We start from the raw sequence: 2,509 nt of genomic DNA on the forward strand, positions 1-2,509 counted from the left end.
GTTTCTGAGGGGGATCTGAATCTGTTTTTCAAAAACAAATCATGTGATGGGGCCCGTGGGGGGAACTGGACACCCGGTCGTTTTGTTTGAATAAACCGGTCTCCTCGAGAGTCGAGACTCGAGTATTTATTTATTTACTCTCTCCATTGTTTGCAATACATATCAAAGTGTTGTTTGTGTTTTTAATTCTCTGTTTTTATTTAAAAACATGTCGCGTATATCCAAATTCTCCTGAGACCCCTGATCGCTGATGAGATGAGTCATGTGACCCGTCTGGAAAACATCCGAAATCTTTTCATATTTAATACCCATAGCCTTCTCTGTATTTTTAGAATGCTAGGAATTACCGACATTTGAAGAGAAAAAAATACAGCAGTATGTAAATATATTGGTTTTGTCTTTTCTAAAACCCCTAAAAAATGAGGTAACCCCTAAAAAATTACATAAATAGTTACAGTCAATGTGTTTATTTATATATTATCAGTTGTTGGCTATGGTTTTATATATTTCAGCCTTCAGCCGGCTTCTCAGGTCTCTTCACAGTTCACACTTTACAGACGCTAGTTGGCAATGTCAGACAAATACACATTGTAGGTGGCTAGAATCGTAGGTGGCGTGTGTAGGTGGCTATATTTATGGTGGTCTCAAGATTTCTCTATTAAATATCGATATCTTTACAGTTTTTTTAGGGCTTTTGAAATTTCGATCACACATCGTTCGGAGATCCTTCAACGAACCACCAATTACTCGCATTCGCTACACGTCACACACTCACATTCTAATGACTCCACCCACGACAGATCTATTGTATTCTTGTTTTTATGCTATATGTATGTGCATATATGTGTATGTATACGGACGCGTTAGCAGCTTTCTTAAATCCTCTCTTAGGACAGCTTTGTTAGTACTTCCCATCGGCTTCCTGCCATAGCAGTGTGGTGATCATACGCTGCATTGGGACAAAAAATTGTTCTCTCGCTTGTAGCGTTGAAATATCCAACTGAATACATAATTTCGACCACATCGCCAGAGTTTGGGCTCATGCTTCGAGAAACACTCACTGACATAAACACTCAAGGTAGGGATTACCAATGTATTTATGGTCAAGGCTCTCCTCTACTGCTGCACCTGACTGGTGGCCAGGTTTGCCGTTGTGAGGACGTTCGCCTTGGCTTCTACCTTCACGCTCCCGTCCCGAAATAACAATTTTCTTCTGAGACTTGCACTTGTCCTATTAGTATCTAGACAGCTATTTAGATCCATCTTTCATCAACTGGCACTCATTGGTTCACAACTTCACGGATGTGACGTAAAAATGAAAAATTAGACAAACCGATTTTAAGTATCGGACAACAACACAAAAATATTAATAAAATAAGATCAATCCGATTAGGCTAGGGTTGTCATACCCTACATTAACATATATTCCAAATCAGAATAATAAATGCTGCTGAATTTACGAAACTCTAATTTTCCCTTTATTGTGCATTTATATTTACATACATAAATATATAGATTTATGTATGTATTGCTTCAACGGGGTTATGTTGAAGGTTGGTGATAAGCTCCAACGAATAACTGCTATCCCTTTGTAGTTCAACACACCATCAATTACCTGTAACTACGCTAGAACGAATTCTTAGCTTCATTGGGGTCCCAAACCCTTTTTAGGAATCTTATCACCGTCACTCACATAGTTGAGGAAAAATTGAGATAAATTTGCTCATCTCGTATCCGGTATTGAAATAGAATGAAAGTATGGCCAGAAAAGGGAGTGTCAACCTTGGCAACCAACCATCACTTGGTGCGAGTTCCACTGCAGCAGCGTTGCTTAGCGACGAGGATGGCTTGCTGGACGCATTAGGTCTAGACATGGAGAATCTAGATATCACCACCGAAGACATTAGTTTCGATGAGGTGGGTTTACACATCCAGGAGAATTTGGAAGACGACCTCATTAAGCAAGCGTTACAGTCGGGCGTAGACCTCAGAGAGTATGCACAACAGGTACGTTATTCCAATACACCTGTATCGGCTCTCGACCCGTGTCACTGTAAACTTCTATTTCCGCTCACCTTATTTCACTGGTTGCCAATGCTCATAGACAGGCACATTTGTTCTTGTGAATAATTGTTGATTGTGATCAAATCTTATGTGTGGAATAAAGACCGTGTATCTGGCGTAATTTTTTGTACAGCGATATATATATATGTGTGTGTGTGTGTGTGTGTGTGTGTGTGTGTGCGTGTGTGTGTGTGTGTGTGTGTGTGTGTGTGTTGTTGTATATATATATATATATATATATATATATATATATATGTATGTATAATTATATAGAGCCCATGTAATGTATGAATGTATAAATACACACACATATACGCACACATGCATATATATATATATATATTTATATTATGTTCAATATAAATAATGTATATATAAACACACATGCATATGTATATATATATATATATATATATTAATATTCGCAAATATATATGTATATATA

At 37.7% G+C, this 2,509-nt stretch overlaps 1 protein-coding gene across 1 annotated transcript; it reads left to right on the forward strand.

Moving 5' to 3' along the window:
• Nucleotides 1-1,536: 1,536 nt before the first annotated feature.
• Nucleotides 1,537-2,009, forward strand: SARC_13683 (hypothetical protein; the record flags this gene model as incomplete). The annotated part of the gene is made up of 1 exon (XM_014292188.1): nt 1,537-2,009. A coding segment is annotated over exon 1 (251 nt), but the record flags the coding sequence as incomplete, so codon positions are not given.
• Between the last annotated feature and the right edge of the window lie 500 nt (nt 2,010-2,509).

The sequence above is a fragment of the Sphaeroforma arctica genome, assembly GCF_001186125.1.
Source record: "Sphaeroforma arctica JP610 unplaced genomic scaffold supercont1.3590, whole genome shotgun sequence".
NCBI lineage: Eukaryota > Ichthyosporea > Ichthyophonida > Sphaeroforma > Sphaeroforma arctica.